The sequence below is a fragment of the Mesoplodon bidens genome, assembly GCF_964165515.1.
Source record: "Mesoplodon bidens genome assembly, chromosome: 6".
NCBI classification, from domain to species: domain Eukaryota; kingdom Metazoa; phylum Chordata; class Mammalia; order Artiodactyla; family Ziphiidae; genus Mesoplodon; species Mesoplodon bidens.
The window spans coordinates 71,531,403-71,548,778 of NC_138162.1; the positions used below are offsets into that span (position 1 = coordinate 71,531,403).

Here is a 17,376-nt window from a genome sequence, read left to right on the forward strand (position 1 = left end):
CTCTAGAGCGCAGGCTTAGTAGTTGTAGTGCATGGGCTTAGTTGCTCCGTGGCATGTGGGATCTTCCCAGACAAGGGCTGGAACCTGTATCCCCTGCATTGGCAGCTGGATTCTTAACCACTGCGCCACCAGGGAAGTCCCTTTTTAAAAAAAATTTTTTTAAAACCATTTCAGACTCTCTGCTTTTCTTTGCTCCTGTCTCATTTCTTTTGAGTAGTCCAGGGATTCTATTGCTTCAATAGCATAAATGGATTCTTTATCTTTGACCACATTCACAATTAGTCCAAATGCCAAAGTGGCAGGAACACCCATTGAATGTTGTGGCCGGTACCAGGATGGTCCAGGAAAACTGTCAGCCTCCCTTTCTCTCCCTTGGCTCAGTATTCTCTCCAACAGCCTTCCAGCCCTTTATAGCCACGTGCCCTAAGGGGCCCTTTGGTAAAGTGCATGATACCCAAAGCAGGGGTGCTAGAAATTGCCTGTTTCAGTAGAAGGGAGGTACTATCTTTTCTTGCGCTAGGGGTGCTTCCTCTTCTCCTTCTTGGGGTGAATACTTAGGAATTGACTGTATATTCAAATCTGTATTTTAAAATCTAAATTAGGCTAAAAAGTCAGTTGCAGTTTCCATAGAAACCACAAGCCACGCTGCCTGTGGGATGCCAGGTTTTGGTTGCATTATTTTTTTTTTAACATCTTTATTGGAGTATAATTGCTTTACAATGTTGTGTTAGTTTCTGCTGTATAAAAAAGTGAATCAGCTATATGTATACATATATCCCCATATCCACCCCCCTCTTGTGTCTCCCTCCCGCCCTCCCCATCCCACCCTTCTAGGTGGTCACAAAGCACCAAGCTGATCTCCCTGTGCTATGCAGCTGCTTCCCACTAGCTATCTGTTTTACATTTGGAAATGTATATATGTCCATGCCACTCTCTCACTTTGTCCCAGCTTACCCTTCCCCCTCCCCGTGTCCTCAAGTCTGTTCTCTACGTCTGCGTCCTTATTCCTGTCCTGCCCCTAGGTTCATCAGAACCATTTTTTTTTGTTTTTTTTTAAGATTCCATATAAATGTGTTAGCACACGGTATTTGTTTTTCTCTTTCTGACTTACACCACACTGTATGACAGACTCTAGGTCCATGCACCTCACTACAAATAGTTCAATTTCATTTCTTTTTATGGCTGAGTAATATTCCATTGTATATATGTGCTACATCTTCTTTATCCATTCATCTGTTGATGGACAGTTAGGTTGCTTCCATGTCCTGGCTATTGTAAATAGTGCTGCAATGAACGTTGTGGTACATGCCTCTTTCTTTCTTTTTTTTTTTTTTTTTTTTTTTTGCGGTACGCGGGCCTCTCACTGCTGTGGCCTCTCCCGTTGTGGAACACAGGCTCCGGACGTGCAGGCTCAGTGGCCTTGGCTCACGGGCCCAGCCGCTCCATGGCATGTGGGATCTTCCCGGACCGGGGCACGAACCCATGTCCCCTGCATCGGCAGGTGGACTCTCAACCACTGCGCCACCAGGGAAGTCCCATGCCTCTTTTTGAATTATGGTTTTCTCAGGGTATATGCCCAGTAGTGGGATTGCTGGGTCATATGGTAGTTCTATTTTTAGTTTTTTAAGGAACCTCCATACTGTTCTCCATAGTGGCTGTATCAATTTACATTCCCACCAACAGTGCAAGAGGGTTCCCTTTTCTCTACACCCTCTCCAGCATTTATTGTTTGTAGATTTTTTGATGATGGCCATTCTGACTGGTGTGAGGTGATACCTCATTGTAGTTTTGATTTGCATTTCTCTAATGGTTAGTGATGTTGAGCATCCTTTCATGTGTTTGTTGGCAATCTGTATATCTTCTTTGGAAAAATGTCTATTTAGGTCTTCTGCCCATTTTTGGATTGGGTTGTTTGTTTTTTTTGATATTGAGCTGCATGAGCTGCTTGTATATTTTGGAGATTAATCCTTTGTCCGTTGCTTTGTTTACAAATATTTTCTCCCATTCTGAGGGCTGTCTTTTCGTCTTGTTTATGTTTTCCTTTGCTGTGCAAAAGCTTTTAAGTTTTACTGGGTCCCATTTGTTTATTTTTGTTTTTATTTCCATTTCTCTAGGAGGTGGGTCAAAAAGGATCTTGCTGTGATTTATGTCACAGAGTGTTCTGCCTATGTTTTCCCCTAAGAGTTTTATAGTGTCTGGCCTTAAATTTAGGTCTTTAATCCATTTGGAGTTTATTTTTGTATACAGTGTTAGGGCGTGTTCTAATTTCATTCTTTTACATGTAGCTGTCCAGTTTTCCCAGCACCACTTATTGAAGACACTGTCTTTTCTCCATTGTATATTCTTGCCTCCTTTATCAAAGATAAGGTGATCATATGTGTGTGGGTTTATCTCTGGGCTTTCTATCCTGTTCCATTGATCTATATTTCTGTTTTTGTGCCAGTACCATACTGTCTTGATTACTGTAGCTTTGTAGTAGAGTCTGAAGTCAGGGAGCCTGATTCCTCCAGCCCCGTTTTTCCTTCTCAAGATTGCTTTGGCTCTTCGGGGTCTTTTGTGTTTCCATACAAATTGTGAAATTTTTTGTTCTAGTTCTGTGAAAAATGCCATTGGTAGTTTGATAGGGATTACACTGAATCTGTAGATTGCTTTGGGTAGTAGAGTCATTTTCACAATGTTGATTCTTCCAATCAAGAACATGATGTATCTCTCCATCTCTTTGTATGTCTTTAATTTTTTTCATCAGTGTCTTATAATTTTCTGCATACAGGTCTTTTGTCTCCTTAGGTAAGTTTATTCCTAGGTATTTTATTGTTTTTGTTGCAATGGTAAATGGGAGTGTTTCCTTAATTTCTCTTTCAGATTTTTCATCATTAGTGTATAGGAATGCAAGAGATTTCTGTGCATTAATTTTGTATTCTGCTGCTTTACCAAATTCATTGATTAGCTCTTGTAGTTTTCTGGTAGCATCTTTAGGATTCTCTATGTATAGTGTCATGTCATCTGCAAACAGTGACAGTTTTTCTTTTCCAATTTGGATTCCTTTTATTTCTTTTTCTTCTCTGATTGCTGTGGCTAAAACTTCCAAAACTGTGTTGAATAATAGCAATGAGAGTGGGCAAACTTGTCTTGTTCCTGATCTTAGAGGAACTGGTTTCAGTTTTTCACCATTGAGAACGATGTTGTCTGTGGATTTGTCATATATGGCCTTTATTATGTTGAGGTAGGTTCCCTCTATGCCTACTTTCTGGAGGGTTTTTATCATAAATGGGTGTTGACTTTTTGGAAAGCTTTCTCTGCATCTATTGAGATGATCATATGGTTTTTCTCCTTCAATTTGTTAATATGGTGTATCACGTTGATTGATTGCATATATTGAAGAATCTTTGCATTCCTGGGATAAACCCCACTTGATCATGGTGTATGATCCTTTTAATGTGTTGTTGGATTCTGTTTGCTAGTATTTTGTTGAGGATTTTTGCATCTATGTTCATCAGTGATATTGGCCTGTAGTTTTCCTTTTTTGTGGCATCTTTGTCTGGTTTTGGTATCAGGGTGATGGTGGCCTTGTTGAATGAGTTTGGGAGTGTTCCTCCCTCTGCTATATTTTGGAAGAGTTTGAGAAGGATAGGTGTTAGCTCTTCTCTAAATGTTTGATAGAATTTGCCTGTGAAGCCATCTGGTCCTGGGCTTTTGTTTGTTGTAAGATTTTTAATCACAGTCTCAATTTCAGTGCTTGTGATTGGTCTGTTCATATTTTCTATTTCTTCTCGGTTCAGTCTCAGAAGGTTGTGCTTTTCTAAGAATTTGTCCATTTCTTCCAGGTTCTCCATTTTATTGGCATATATAGTTGCTTGTAGTAATCTCTCATGATCCTTTGTATTTCTGCAGTGTCAGCTGTTACTTCTCCTTTTTCATTTCTAATTCTATTGATTTGAGTCTTCTCCCTTTTTTTCTTGATGTGTCTGGCTAATGGTTTATCAATTTTGTTTATCTTCTCAAAGTACCAGCTTTTAGTTTTATTGATCTTTGCTATTGTGTCCTTCATTTCTTTTTCATTTATTTCTGATCTGATCTTTATGATTTCTTTGCTTTTGCTAACTTTGGGTTTTTTTGGTTCTTCTTCCTCTAATTGCTTTAGGTGTAAGGTTAGGTTGTTTATTTGAGATTTTTCTTGTTTCTTGAGGTAGGATTGTATTGCTATAAACTTCCCTCTTAGAACTGCTTTTGTTGCGTCCCATAGGTTTTGGGTCATCGTGTTTTCATTGTCTTTTGTTTCTAGGTAGTTTTTGATTTCCTCTTTGATTTCTTCAGTAATCTCTTGGTTATTTAGTAGCATATTGTTTAGCTTACATGTGTTTGTATTTTTTATAGTTTTTTTCCTGTAACTGATACCTAGTCTCATAGCACTGTGGTCAGAAAAGATACTTGATACAATTTCAATTTTCTTAAATTTACCAAGGCTTGATTTGTGACCCAAGGTATGATCTATCCTGGAGAGTGTTCCATGAGCACTTGAGAAGAAAGTATATTCTGTTGTTTTGGGATGGAATGTCCTATAAATGTCAATTAAGTCCATTTTGTTTAATGTGTCATTTAAAGCTTATGTTTCCTTATTTATTTTCATTTTGGATGATCTGTCTATTGGTGAAAGTGGGGTGTTAAAGTCCCCTGCTATTACTGTGTTACTGTTGATTTTCCCTTTTATGGCTGTTAGCATTTGCCTTACGTATTGAGGTGCTCCTATGTTGGGTGCATACATATTTATAATTGTTATATCTTCTCTTGGATTGATCCCTTGATCATTCTGTAGTGTCCTTCTTTGTCTCTTGTAATAGTCTTTATTTTAAAGTCTATTTTGTCTGATATGGGAATTGCTACTCCAGCTTTCTTTTGATTCCCATTTGCATGGAATATCTTTTTCCATCCCCTCACTTTCAGTCTGTATGTGTCCCTAGGTCTGAAGTGGATCTCTTGTAGACAGCATATATAAAGGTCTTGTTTTTGTATCCATTCAGCCAGTCTGTGTCTTTTGGTTGGAGCATTAAACCATTTACATTTAAGGTAATTACTGATGTGTATGTTCCTATTATCATTTTCTTAATTGTATTGGGTTTGTTATTGTAGGTCTTTTTCTTCTCTTGTATTTCCTGCCTAGAGAAGTTCCTTTAGCATTTGTTGTAAAGCTGGTTTGGTGGTGCTGCATTCTTTTACAGCTTTTACTTGTCTGTAAAAGTTTTAATTTCTCCGTCGAATCTGAATGAGATCCTTGCTAGGTAGAGTAATCTTGGTTGCAGGCTTTTCCCTTTCATCACTTTAAATATGTCCTGCCACTCCCTTCTGGCTTGCAGATTTCTGCTGAAAGATCAGCTCTTAACCTTATGGGGATTCCCTTGTATGTTTTTTGTTGATTTTCCCTTGCTGCTTGTAATGTTTTTTTCTTTGTATTTAATTTTTGTTAGTTTGATTAATATGTGTCTTGGCGTGTTTCTCCTTGGATTTTTCCTGTATGGGACTCTCTGTGCTTCCTGGCCTTGATTGACTATTTCCTTTCCCATGTTCGGGAAGTTTTCAACTATAATCTCTTCAGTTATTTTCTCAGTCCCTTTCTTTTTCTCTTCTTCTGGGACCCCTATCATTCGAATGTTGGTGCATTTAATGTTGTCCCAGAGGACTCTGAGACTGTCGTCAATTCTTTTCATTCTTTTTTCTTTATTCTGCTCTGCAGTAGTTATTTCCACTATTTTATCTTCCAGGTCACTTATCCGTTCTTCTGCCTCAGTTATTCTGCTATTGATCCCTTCTAGAGAATTTTAAATTTCATTTATTGTGTTGTTCATCATTGTTTGTTTGCTCTTTAGTTCTTCTGGGTCCTTGTTAAACGTTTCTTGTATTTTCTCCATTCTATTTCCAAGATTCTGGATCATCTTTACTATCATTACTCTGAATTCTTTTTCAGGTAGACTGCCTATTTCCTCTTCACCTGTTTGGTCTGGTGAGTTTTTACCTTGCTCCTTCATCTGCTGTGTGTTTCTCTGTCTTCTCATCTTGTTTAACTTGCTCTGTTTGGGGGTCTCCTTTTTGCAGGCTGCAGGTTCATAGTTCCCATTGTTTTTGGTGTCTGCCCCCAGTGGGTGAGGTTGGTTCAGTGGCTTGTGTAGGCTTCCTGGTGGAGGGGATTGGTGCCTGTGTTCTGGTGGATGAGGCTGGATCTTGTCTTTCTGGTGGGCAGGGCCACGTCCGGTGATGTGTCTTGGGGTGTCTGTGAACTTAGTATGATTTTAGGCAGCGTCTCTGCTAATGGGTGGCTTGTGTTCCTGTCTTGCTAGTTCATTGGCATGGGCATCCAGCACTGGAGCTTGCTGGCTGTTGGGTGGAGCTGGGTCTTAGCACTGAGATGGAGATCTCTGGGAGAGCTGTTGCTGATTGATATTACGTGGGCTGGGAGGTCTCTGGTGGACCAATGTCCTGAACTTGGCTTTCCTACCTCAGAGGCTCAGGCCTGATACCAGGCCAGAGCACCGAGACCTTGTCAGCCACACCGCAGGTAGGAGACAGCTAAATATGCAAGTATCTCAGTGGCTTCTTAAATGATGGGAAGATGTGATGCATGAAGGACACCAACTCAAGTCTCACGGCTTAGTTCTGTGATCTTGGACCAGGCAGTTAACTTCTCTGTGCCTCAGATTTCCTTTTGTGCAGTACCTCCTCGCCCCAGAGGCCCCGTCAGGTGGGAGGGAAGGGCTGTCGCTCACAGGCTGTGCTGGGAGGAAGCCCGGGAGGCTGGCGCAGGACTGCCAGAGCAATCATATGCCTGGCACAGTATTAGATGTTCAAGATACATGAGTGAACGAGAGAGATGATATACTTTGGTCTCCTGAAGTTTATATCCAGTTGTATTTATATCGAGTAGGGCATATAATTTCCTTGTCTCAATTCTCTCATCTGTGGAGGGAGAAGAGACAGGCACTGTGTCCCACTCACTGCGTTCTTGGGGAACGTGCTCCGCCTCCTTGGCCTTGGGAAGGCCTTGCACCATCATGTGTAGGGCGAGGGTGGGGTACCTAGTGCCCAGAGGCCTGCCTCCTTGCAGCATTTGGGAGGTAAAGGGGGGCCGCTTTACCTCCCAACAGGAAACTCAGCGCCCCTGTCCCCAGCCGAGGAACCGGCAGTTTAAAGGCCACGGGCACATGGAGGGTGAAGGCTGCTGGTGGGGGCGGCCTGGTTGTAGTATTAAGTATGTTTCTGTGAACAGCTCCATCTGCCTTTCCTCTCAGGGGGAAAAGAATGGCCGCCTCTCCAGAATACACCTTCGAGCTCTTGACTTTTGCTTTTGGCTCTTTCCCTTTGTGGTAGGTGGGAATCTGTCGTCCTGGAGACGTTGGGTCTGATGTCTCACACCTAAATCTTCACAAGACCTTCTGCATTCCCCATGGCGGAGGTGGCCCTGGCATGGGGCCCATCGGAGTGTGAGTTCTGGGCCCTGGTTTCAGGATGGCTTTGAAGACTGAGAATCAAAGATTGGTCTCAAACTCTCTGTTCTTCTCATCGAGGTCTTCAAGTGTCAGGATACCTTCACATGTGGCGTGCCTATAAGGGCTGGGTGAGGAGCAGTGAAAGGGGTGCTTTTAGGGTTTGTCTAAGGAGAAACATACTTAGATTTTATTAACCACAGTGTGTGACCTCACTCAGCTCCCAGTCACGCATAGACAAAGCAGGATTATTAACAGAGTAATGAATAGGGACCTTTACTGAGCATTATGGCTGAGAACTGGCATATTAGCACCTAGAAGTGCCTCTCAGACTTTAATTTAGACTTCTAAGCAGCTTTTCTTTATTTCTTTTTAAAATCAGCTGATGGTTACATCTGAGGATCTAACATATAACATGGTGACCATAGTTGATAACACTATTGTATAATTGAAATTTGCTAAGAGAGTAGAACTTAAATGCCCCCCCCCAAAAAGAAAGTGAATTGGGTGTAAGATGTTGAACACTTTGCAGCCTGAATTCTTATTACATCTGAGATAAGTAAGAAGGAAACAGACGTTATTACTAGAAATAATTGGATGAAGTCAGAATAAGACTAAAGCAGTATCTTGTAGCAGTTGATAACTTTACACTGTGAAGCCAAATCATCTCATGAAAATGATGCTGAGCAGCCATTTCCTGAGCATCTTCATTTTTCCAAAACTGTGCCGCAGGGGTCAGTCTTCAGGAATGCTGCGAGCCTGGCCCCCTTGCTTTCTTCTTCTTTCCTTTTTGATTACTATTATTTATAGTAAGTGAAGGAGGCCCAGTGCCTCAGCTGTGGGGGAGGCAGGGTGGCTGACGTTCACATGCTGGCCTCTGATGTGTTACCCCATGGGGCTTCTTCTCAGCAGCATCCTTCTATATCCCTTAGATGCCTTGGGAAAGAGTGTGGGAGCCGGGGCTGAGAGGGAGAGGGTGTGTAGGGCTGGGATGTCACCACATTCTTGTGAGCCCATGGCCCTGCATACTATTCCAGGCTGCTTGTCTCTGCCAGATTTGCCGCCACGGTTCTTGGGTGAGCTGCTGGGATGCTGATGGCTGCTGAGCCATGCCTCCAGCAGAGGAGGAAGGAAGGAACACTTCCTGAACATCTGCCCCTTAGCAGGTGCCGGGTCCCTCCCATGTCAGAGTTCCTCTGCTAGGAATAGAGCTTCCTGAGAGGGCCCAGCACCTGCCTGTTTGGTTAGACTGGATCTTGTTACAGCTTCTAAATTTGTATTAAAAAAAACAATACAGGAAGAAGCATCTTGTCCCTTTTCTGCCTGACCATCCCATCATTTCGGTAAAGCCAAGCGAAGATGCCCGGCCTTTGGGTACCATCAGCGCGGCCCCTTGGGGCTCCAGTTCCATCTTGCCCATTTCATGGGCTTATATTAAGGTGAGGCCTATGGATGTGTGTTAGAGGGGTGGGGGGATGTGATGTGTGGGTGGGGAACTGAGACTGCAGACTTGAAAATTGCTGGCTTGAGTGGAAGAAACCTTCTTAAAGGGATCAGCTAAAACTCATTTTGTCTCTTCTTCATCAGGCTGTTTTCCTTTGGGTTCTCATAGTGGGTTTAACACCAGAGGAACTGACATGCCAGATATATTTTTCCAGACAGAGTTAAGTACCATGAGTCATATGGATGTTCTGGCCACGTCATTTGGTTTCCTGTAGGATTTGTATGGCCCCTCGCAAGTGAAAAACAGTGCACATACTAATTATTACACTTGGTTGAGATCCTGGGATAAATTTTAGGACTACATCTCATTTCGCTTTATATTTCTTGGGAGCCTGGAGGATAAGATGAAAATAGCAGAAATTTGCTTATCTGGTGGTTTCCCAAAGCTCTTTGCCCTTTAGGGCCTGTGGAACTATACTCTCGGGGGTAATTAGACTTTGTCAGAGAACAGGCTTCCTTCCTTTGTGTTTTTCCAAGAAACACTATGGCCTGAGTTTATTTTATCCAGCTCTTGTTCAAACTGTCCTGCTTACCTCCTGGGCTGAGAAGACCGTGCATTGGATAGGAGCACTTCTTCAGCCGCTAATTAGAGCAGCCTTCCCCAACTGGCTCCCCTCCTTAGAGGAAGGGAGGATTCTGGTGAAATACACCCCTAACTCAGCTATGCAAATCACACCAGATGACTCTTTGGGCTGGTTGTTATTCTTGAACAGTGTCGCATTTATGATTCTTAATGAAAACTTTCTGGGAAGCTGGAGCAACACTTCTGTACCCCAGAGACTAAAACCTGCTTTTTGAAATGATACTCCAGTTAGTTTGCAAGCAGTAAAAACAAAAACAATCATAATAAAGGTCTGCTTCTTTGCAAACAGAATCTAATTTACAGCTTCCTTTTGGTCTCTACAAACCTGAGTTGTTTGTTATGGAACGTTATTTGGGATGGAGATGAATCACATATAGAAAATAAATGCCCCAAGGCTGGTTTGGCCATATGCCAGGAACACCAGACAGAGCCTCAGTTTAAAAATGAAATAAATAAAGTAGGGTTTAAGCCACGCCTCTGACCTAGGGCCCTTCCTTTATTTCAGGCTGTTGTTACTTATCACCTGGACTCTAGAATTATCTTCTCTCCCTGCTGCAGTCCCTCTTGGAGACTCCCTACAGGACTGCTAGATTCCCACCAGGGCTCTGCATCCTCTCCTCGCTTCCCTTTGCCTCTACCACTGGATCTCCCTAGCCTAGCCTGCACAAAATCTTTAGGGGATTCCTCCAAAATGCACTTGCCTAGGGCCCATCCCAGAGAGAATCAAATTCAGCATATGCAGGTTAGGACTTGGGCCATCAAGCTGCTCAGAGACTCTGATGCACAGGCTGAGAGGCAGTGGCTGGCTGAACCAAGTCCAGGTCCTTCCCAGCAAGGGTTTGGGGCTTGTGAGAGGTAGTCACAGCCTACCTGGCTCTACAGCACCTCCCAAGCTGCAGCCATGTGCCTTCCATTCCCTACCTTTGTTTCTGCCGTTCTTCTCACTTGGAGTGTCGTCCCCTTTCTCTTTGTCTATCCACATTCTACCCATTTTCAAGTTTCCACTCAAGTTCTAACTCTTACTCTAGGAACCCTTCTTTGACCAAAATGTGTCCTCTCCTTACTTTGGACTTTGGTGTCCCTGCTCTTTTACTTGGTGCTTTCTCATTTGCTTTACGTTAGTTATGTCTTAATACACATCAAGCCTCCATCATATGAGGTGTTCTGGGAAGAAAGTAGTGAGTAAAAATTGGTGCAGTCCTGGTTTTAAGCTCTTTGCTGCTAATGGCATTCACCCCATCTAATCACAGGGACTTATGAACCACCAGAAAAGAATAAGATTGAACCTGGCAGTTGTTAAACATAAAGGCCTCAAATGTGGACAATTGGAAGACAAACCATACAAAATGGATTCAGTGGGGATTTTGGCCAAGATCCCATGAGATTCCTGGCAATTATCAAGGCATCTCAAATTCACAATGAACAACCAAACAAAACCTCCCCCAAATGCACGTAACCTAAAAACAATTCTTTTTCTTTGGTAGATAACACAATAGTCAGCAGTTAGTTTTGCCCTGTTCTAAGCTTTGTAACTACAATAAGAAGCATAAAATTACTGTTCAAAGGAGGAAACCAAAAATTATTTCAGGCTTAGAGAGGATTGACAGATATTCTTGTTAGGATATTTCACTCATCTGCAATCCAGAGAGTGATGGTAGGCTGACTTCCTTTGTGAGTGGGATTTATCTGGGGATACCTTTGGTTAGTGTCCATTGGGTTTCCCTGTTCCGTGGTTGATGGCTCTTTTTTCCTCTGTTGCAGATGATGGGAGGCAAGGGCCTTAAACAGGCCACAGAAATTGCTATATTAAATGCCAACTACATGGCCAAGAGATTAGAAAAACACTACAGAGTCCTTTTCCGGGGTGCAAGAGGCAAGTATGAACTTTAGTCTGTATTCACCTTGGTTTTCTTCCTTGGCCAAACCAAGTTGGACCTAGTGGATGAGGCTTTCAGAAGAGGGTGGGGAACTTCTGTTTCTTAGCACAGACCAGAGAAAAGCCTAGAGTTACTGGAAAGCACTTAAGTTTAGTAAACAGGATATCACTACTTGCGAGGCTCTGCCATGCACTAGTGTCTGAAGCGCAGGCCAACACGGAGCCCACACCACTGAGAGACGTATACATAAATACCAGGCACTCATTACCTCCTCCAGTTCCATGGGAATGAGTGGAGTAATTCAGACTGGGCAGAGGCAGGGCAGAATAGTTGGGAGAACCTTCTGGGAGGAGCCGTTTGAGATAAGCCTGAAAGGAAGAGTAGCAGAACCCCAGTAAACAGAGATACAGGAGCAAGCCGGAGAGAAAGGAGCTGTCTGGGTGGCAGGAGTGTCGGGTGGGTTGAGGGATGGGATAGGAGGAAAGGGAGCAGATGAGGATGAGGCTGGAGAGGTAGCATGGGGCTTGGAAGGCCTTGGAAGGCTCTGGACTCTACAGCTGGGCCAGAAGGGTTGTTGAGCAGGGTAATGACAGGATTAAGAGGATGTTAATATCAGTAAGGCAGTGGGAGGAGATGCACATGCTGTTAGAAGTAGAATCAGGGGAGTTAGTTACTAATTAGTTGAGAGTGAAGAAATGTTAGGTAAGCCTCCCTCTTGGAGTAAGAGATGGAGGAACAAGCTCTCCCTGGAAGTGATGGGAGAGGCTGGAGCAGGTAGACTTGCAGAGATGTGGCTCTGGGCACAGAATCTGAAAGCAGCCTCTTGGAAATGGTGGGACCCAAGGAAACAGTGTTGAGAAGCCAGAGCAAAACCCCTGAAGCAGATGGCTACATGGAGTGGGTGCAGGAAAAGTGGCATCTGGTGAGGGGGCCTCTGTGCCGAGGCAGCTTTAGATGCCCCCCTTCCCAACCCCCAGCATATGTCATGGCGCCTGTCCTTCCTGCCTCTGCTCTGGCCCCACCTCCTCCCTGAGGCTGCCCTTTCCTTTCCCGGTGGCGAGAACTGCTCCTCTCGGCTCCCTCCTCCGCGGAGGCTTCTCCCACTCCGTTTATCATCTGGCTGTCTCCTGCAGACCTTGAGCTCCTGCCCGGTGGAGGCTGTGGCTGCCTCGGTCCCTGGCATCGTGTCAGCACAACACGCACAGTCAGCACATGTGGGTGGTCTTACGTGACATGGAGGGACAGGCTGAAGAGCAGGTGGCTTAAAAAGACTCAGGTCTTATGAGTCTTAAAAAGCACCATTGCCTTTCACAATTAGGAAGCCTTTGGTCACCTTCGAAAGCAGTTAGGGCCCAACAGTGCGGTAGATGCTAGATGGAAATGGGCTGAGAAGTAGGCTGAGGTTGGGAGAAGGGAGAAGCTTTCATGGTTTGGGGGGTTTGGTGGTGAAGGGGGACAGGAGCTGCTTCAATAGGATGCAGCTTTTTTTTTTTTTTTTTTTTTTTTTTTTTTGCTGTACGCGGGCCTCTCACTGCTGCGGCCTCTCCCGTTGTGGAGCACAGGCTCCGGGCGTGCAGGCTCAGCAGCCATGGCTCACGGGCCCAGCCGCTTCGCGGCATGTGGGATCTTCCCGGACCGGGGCATGAACCCGTGTCCCCTGCATCGGCAGGTGGACTCTCAACCACTGTGCCACCAGGGAAGCCCAGCTTTGTTTGTTTTTAAATAAGAGAACAAGATGATTTTAAGCTGCCAGGGAAAAGGCTGTGAAGAGGGGAGAGTGAAGCTACAATAGAGGGAATAATAGAAGGGGGAGTCAAGTCACCCTGGAGGTGATGGGAGGGTGGCGCTAAGAGGCAGGTGGACAGGCGGCGCAGGGGCTGTGGGCACGGAATCTGAGACCAGGGGGCCACAGGTCTTGAACTTGGGGCAGAGAGAGCAGAGAGCCGTCAGTAACCAGCGCCCAGACCCAGGGCCACGGGTATGAGGCGACGCTTTGGCTCTTAGTGTCTCCAGCCCAGGGAAGTGTGCATCTCCACCTGTGATCTTTAATTTAAAGGCTGATCTTGCTTTGTAAATATGTATCCAAAAGGGTGGTTCTGGAGTTTGAAAATAGAAAAGAACTAAATAATCGGGAGCTCTGGTTAACAATGCTCCCCAGAGAGTAGGAAAGAAAAGTTGTGGGTAATATGTCTCTAAGCAACACAATGAAATGCTTGTGTTGGGTATGAAAGAAGCTACAAGAGCTACTAATTAATTCAAATATAGCTCCTGTGCTGTGAGATGCATCCTGCTTATGTATTGGCCTTCAGGATTAGCATCAGTATTGGTTTTGTCTGATTATGTAAGTCATGTACATATGCTCAATATAGAAAATTTGGACAATAAAAGAGTTTGAGGAAGAAAATATAAATGATCCATGGTTCCATCAAACAGACATTACCACTGAATATTTTGCTGTATTCCTTCCCACCTTACTTTTAGACAATTGAGATCATATTATAAACACAGTGTGTATCCTGTTTTTTAACTTTATTTTATATTGCGATTATTTTCTAGTCATTAAAGGTGCTTTGAAAGTTGCTACATCGATTCTATCATATATACCATGATTTAAGTAATTGTAGGGGTCCCCCCCACACCTCCTGCCCACCATGTTATTTGCATTTGTAACAATGCTGCAATGAACATCTTTGACCTAGATTTTTTTTTTTAATGTCCTTGACTATTTCTGTAGAAGAGAAGTTATCTCAGAGGATCTGAATGCATTTAAGCTCTTGAAATGTATGGCCTTGTTTCCCCTCAGAGACAATAGCAATTGATTTCATTCTAACAGCATAAGAGTGACCATCGCACTGGGGCCCAGTGAGCACCAAGTGCCAGGCTGGGAAAGCAACACAAACCAAACCCAAAATGTCTTTGCCAATTTGATGGGTGAAAATAATCTTTTTGCTTTAATCTACAAGGTTTAGGGTTTTTTTTCTTCTAATTGTTATTTTTTATTTAATACTTCCTTAGGATTAAGTTTATTTAACAACTTCATTGAGATAGGATTCACATACCATACACATCACCCACTGAATTTCAGTGGTTTTTAGTGTGCTCACAGAGTTGTGCGATGCAAGCCTGAGTTCTTTAGAGCGAGAACAAATGTGGTGTGGACCGCATGGGGATGCATGGCACTCCAGGAGGGGAAAGTGAATGAGCACCTGTTGCTCAGGTGCCTGTCGTGTGCTTGGCATCACGTGACTGGTTCGGGCAGAGACTGTCCCAGGAGATTTGCAACACAAAGATGGATGAAATTTCCATTTGTTTTGACATTTTATCCAAGAATTAAATAATGAATTGTATTTCTCATCCCAAGCAGAAAGAGATTGATGATTACAGACTTTCTTACCCAATCCCAAAGTTCACGAAACCAAAAATTGTCTTGTGTTTGGTCTGGTAAACACATTCATTATACGATCGGAGGCTTAGTATTTTAGGGCCTAAAAAAGAATGATTGCCATACCTCCTGAGAGCCCAAAATAGAAATGTTCTTAATAAACACATTGTATTCCAAAATGTCTAATGGCAATATTAGAAGACGTTACTCATCTTAATCATATTTACCAGCTCTAAATAAGACTGGAATCATGGACGACTGTGAGGCAATAATTTTAATGAACTCCAGCCTTCCCTTTATGAACCATTTCTTTGAGAGATTTGAAAATACCAGCGAAACTTGTTGAGGCTTCGTGTTTTGTGAAACAAGGAAGTGATAGCGAAGAACTGGGATGGGGAAGCAGCAGTAGTATTTATTCTGCTAGGAGAAGGAAAGAAATTACCTCAGGTAGGGTGAGGCATTTTTAAAGGAGGAACTGAAAAAATTCACAGGTGTCTGCTCTTGTGGGAGGCTAGGCTCACTGTTTGACCCAAGTAGAGTTCCCATCAGTGGATAGGCCATTTTGTTAGTAGCCCAGTGTTTTATTTATGTTTTAATTTCTTAAATGCTTATCTCTTTTTGACCTTAGGCAAACCTAACTCTGCCTGGAAATTCCTGTCCCTGAAGAGGTTTCCCGGTGGCCTTTATGGGCAGGTGGACATGGGCCTTAGAGGCTGGACCCTCACATCCCTGGCTGGGAAGTGACCTCCTGAGGCTAGGGGGGGTGGCCCACCTACTTGACCTCATTCCCAGGGAAACAGGAGTCTTGATGCTGTTAGTTGTGGTCCCTGGGTTGCAAATGAAAAGCTTGACCAAGCGTTGATTGCCCACCCAAGCTTTCTAATTAGCTAGTGAGTTCCATTTATTTCTGGGCACTCACTCTGAGGATGCAGGATAAGAAGTTTTAAGTGCCTGCTCTCAAGGAGGGTTTTGGGAAGCCTTATCTTTCTGTAGCACTTTCCCATGTCATCTTCAGCCTTGTAAGATAATTAACACATGAAGGGTTGGGAGGGGGGATGTTCCAAGCTTAGAGCCAAGGCACTTTCTTTCTTTCTTTTTTTTTTTTTTTTTTAATTGGGGTATAGTTGCTTTACAAATCTGTGTTAGTTTCTTCTGTACAGCAAAGTGAATCAGCAATATGTATATATATATATCCCCTCTTTTTTGGATTTCCTTCCCATTTAGGTCACCACAGAGCATACAGTTCCCTGTGCTACACAATCTGTTATTAGTTAGTTATCTGTTTTACACTTAGTAGTGTATATATGTCAATTCCAATCTCCCCATTCATCCCACCCACCCCTTACCCCATAGTATCCATACGTTTGTTCTCTATGTCCGTGTCTCTATTTCTGCTTTGTAAATAAGATTGTCTATACCAGTTTTTTTCAGATTCCACATATATGTGTTAATATATGATATCTGACTTACTTCACTCTGTATGACAGTCTCTAGGTCCATCCATGTCTCTACAAATGACCCAATTTCGTTCCTTTTTATGGCTGAGTAATATTCCATTGTATATATGTACCACATCTTTATCCATGCATCTGTTGATGGACATTTAGGTTGCTTCCATGTCCTGGCTGTTGTAAATAGTGCTGCAGTGAACATTGGGGTACATATATCTTTTTGAATTAGTTTTTAATCTTTTCCAGATATATACTCAAGAGTGGAATTGCTAGATGATAGTTCTATTTTTTTTTTTTTTTTTTTTGGTGGTACGCGGGCCTCTCACTGTTGCGGCCTCTCCCGTTGCAGAGCACAGGCTCCGGACGCGCAGGCTCAGCGGCCATGGCTCACGGGCCCAGCTGCTCCGCAGCATGTGGGATCTTCCCGGACCGGGGCACGAACCTGTGTCCCCTGCATTGGCAGGCGGACTCTCAACCACTGCGCCACCAGGGAAGCCCTGATAGTTCTATTTTTAGTTTTTAAGGAACCTCCATACTGTTCTCCATAGTGGCTGTATCAATTTACATTCCCACCAACAATGCATGAGGGTTCCCTTTTCTCCACACCCTCTCCAGCATTTATTGTTTGTGGATGATGGCCATTTTGACTGGTGTGAGGTGATACCTCACTGTAGTTTTGACTTGCATTTCTCTAATAATTAGTGATGTTGAGCATCTTTTCAAATGTTTGTTGACCATCTGTATATTTTCTTTGGAGAAATGTCTATTTAGGTCTTCTGCCCATTTTTTTGATTGGGTTGTTTTTTTTGATATTGAGCTGCATGAGCTGTTTGTATGTTTTGGAGATTAATCCTTTGTCAGTTGCTTCATTTGCAAATATTTTCTCCCATTCTGAGGGTTGTCTTTTCGTCTTGTTTATGGTTTCCTTGGCTGTGCAAAAGCTTTTAAGTTTCATGAGGTCCCACTTGTTTATTTCTGTTTTTATTTCCATTTCTCTAGGAGGTGGGTCAAAAAAGATCTTGCTGTAATTTATGTCAGAGAGTGTTTTGCCTATGTTTTCCTCTAAGGGTTTTATAGTGTCTGGCCTTACATTTAGGTCTTTACTCCA

The 17,376-nt window shown here is 43.2% G+C and overlaps 1 protein-coding gene across 4 annotated transcripts in view; it reads left to right on the forward strand.

Annotated features, from left to right (window-relative positions):
- Window positions 1-17,376, forward strand: part of GLDC (glycine decarboxylase) — a 101,120-nt gene that overhangs the window by 72,321 nt on the left and 11,423 nt on the right. For 3 of the 4 annotated variants that reach the window (XM_081236980.1, XM_081236979.1, XM_081236982.1), the window contains 3 exons: window positions 7,357-7,469; window positions 8,770-8,911; window positions 11,320-11,431. In XM_081236980.1, coding sequence (XP_081093106.1) covers window positions 7,357-7,469; window positions 8,770-8,911; window positions 11,320-11,431 — 367 coding nt within the window. The remainder of the gene's footprint in view (window positions 1-7,356; window positions 7,470-8,769; window positions 8,912-11,319; window positions 11,432-17,376) is intronic. The other variant, XM_081236981.1, reaches the window with a different exon arrangement.